Raw genomic sequence first — 2550 nt, forward strand, 5'->3', positions numbered from 1 at the left:
GGGGCAAAAATCATAGCAGATTTTAAAGCCCACTTGCTGTGGAGATTTATGCCAACCCTTTATGGAAATGTCATCAAGAATGATGCCTGTTTTCATAGAATGTGTGGGCTGGACCTCGCTCACAGCCAGAAGTATAAGGAGAAGCATCTCTGGTGGACTTTGGTGCTATGTGTGTTGAGGACATTCTAATGATAAATATCCCAAAGTTAATTTCATTTTCCAAATCATTTTGGAGTTTCCAAAATGGGCATTTTATTGTTTCCACAGGGGAAAAACTAATTAAAGTGAGTTTAAAAAACACACATTTTATTAAGAAATCATCTTCAGTTAAAGTCCCACCAAAGGTAGTTATAACAAAGTTAACGCCACAGTCCAAATCTGATATGTAGTGACAGAGATTCTTTATTCTAACAATTTCATTGTTGTTGTTTGATGACGAAGACGATGATGATGATGATGATGGTGATGATGATGATGAAGAAGAAAATTTTACTTAGGATGGGGTGAAGGGGACATAGAGTCATAGCTGTAATTCTCTTTTTTGGGTATGGGGAGCTCCCAGTGTGGAAGCTCTCTCTACCCATGCATATCAGCAACTGATCTGCAGCTTTCAGTCATAGAGAATTTCACGGGACAAAGAGAGGCTAACTCACTCACTCATTCAACAGGAATTTAATTAACACTTGCCATTTGCCAGACTTTATGCTAAGTGTTGGTGGTACAAACAAAGCTTAAAAACCTTGCCCTGAAAGAGCTTCCATTCAAATGGGGAAAACAACATGTAAGTTACTGGGTAATACAAGGTATATACAGAGTATATGGAAAAAATATTTCAGTGGGAAGAACCTAGAATTTGGTGTGACCGAAAGGCTTCTGATAGAAAGTAGGATTTGAGCTCCGTCTCTAAGGAAGATAGGGAAACTAAGAGGTGGAGATGAAGAGGAAAAGCATGAAGAATAGTGCATGTAAAGGCATATTTTCAGCCAATGGACTGTTATAAGAGAGGAACAGCAGGTAGATCGGGTTAACTGAATAAGAGTATGTGGAGGGGAGACCAATCAATCAGTCAACAAGCATTTATTAAATACTTCCTATGTTTGAAAAACCATGTTAAGCATTGGAAACACAAAGAAATGCAAGGACAATCTCTGCCCTCAGAGAGTTTACAATCTAATAGAGGAGTCAACATACAAATAACTAGGTATATGCAAGGTAAAAAGCAGATGGCGATAATCAAAATGAGGAAGGCTTCAGCAGCAAAAGGGAGTGGAAAAGATATCTTGAGAAAAGGAAAGACTGAATTTCATCTTGAAGGAAGTCAGGGAAATTAAGAGGTGAGAGGAAATTTAAACATGGTGGAAAGCCAATTTAAAGGGATAAGGATATGTGATGTTCAAGGAATAACGAGTAGACCGGTGGAGTTAGTTGGTAGAGTGCAAATAAGAGTAAAAGGTACAAAAAATGGAAAGGTAAGAAGACTATAAAAAGTTTCCAGTATCAAACAGAGATAACAATTGATCCTGGAATTAATAGGGAGCCACAGGAACTCACTGAGTAGGAAGAATCACGTGTTCAGAATCTTTCTTTGGCAATTAAATGGAGACTAGCTCAGAGTGGTGAGAGATAAGGCAAGGAGATGGATCATTAAAAAGACTGTTAAAATAGTCCAGGTGAGAGGTGATTATAAGGATTTTATTTTATTTTTATTTGTCAAATCTTTATTGGGTAAGTGGGAAAGATTGGCAGGGTCCAGTTTAGTCCTTCTTGTCAGCAGCCTTCCTCATGGCAGCTAGGACATTGCTGAGCTCCTCTCTCTTCCTCTTGGCCCGGATGTGAGTTCCCACCCTTTTTTTGATGAACTTAAGGGCTCTCTTATCCTTAGAGACCTTTAACAATTCCATGGCACGCCTCTCATAAGGGGCAAATCCACACACTTCCCGGATCATATCTCTCACAAACTTGGTGTGTTTGGTCAAGCGCCCACAGCGGCAGCAGTGTCGTGGCTTCGAAACGTTTTTGGTAACTTTGTGGCCCTTGTTAAGGCCCACGGCCATGGGGTATCGGATGGCCATGGCTGCGGCACGTAGCCCCGATGGCAGCCACAGCAGAAGGGATTATAAGGATTTTATAAGGACATTTATAAGAATGGTGGCTGCGTGAGTAGAGAAGGCCATGTATACAAGAAATGGAAAGGCAGAAATAACAAGACAAAACAATTGGCTAAGTGGCATGAGTATAGAAATGCTGAGGATGACAGTGATGTCATTGGGAGCCCGAGTGATTTGGAGGATAGTGGTGACCTTGACAGCAATAGAAAAGGAAGGAAGAGGGGATGGCTTTGGGGGAAAGATAACGAGTTCTTTTGGACCTATGGAATTTGAGGTGACTTGGAGACATCCAATTTGATGTATTTAAAAAGGCAATTGGTAATGTGGTGCAGAAACTCAGGAAAGAGACCAATAATGTATATATAGATCTAGTGAACATTTGCATAGGGATGATAATTAAGATTGTGGGCGCTAATGATATCACAAGTGAGAGAAAGGGAGA

The 2550-nt window shown here is 40.3% G+C and overlaps 1 protein-coding gene across 1 annotated transcript; it reads right to left on the bottom strand.

The window, feature by feature from the left end:
• Nucleotides 1-1707: 1707 nt before the first annotated feature.
• Nucleotides 1708-2081, bottom strand: LOC118848343 (60S ribosomal protein L36-like). Its single transcript, XM_036757194.1, has one exon. The coding sequence runs from the start codon at nucleotides 2070-2072 to the stop codon at nucleotides 1755-1757; it is 318 nt and encodes a 105-aa protein (XP_036613089.1). The 5' UTR covers nucleotides 2073-2081; the 3' UTR covers nucleotides 1708-1754.
• Between the last annotated feature and the right edge of the window lie 469 nt (nucleotides 2082-2550).

The sequence above is a fragment of the Trichosurus vulpecula genome, chromosome 4, assembly GCF_011100635.1.
Source record: "Trichosurus vulpecula isolate mTriVul1 chromosome 4, mTriVul1.pri, whole genome shotgun sequence".
In the NCBI taxonomy this organism is placed as follows: Eukaryota; Metazoa; Chordata; class Mammalia; order Diprotodontia; family Phalangeridae; genus Trichosurus; species Trichosurus vulpecula.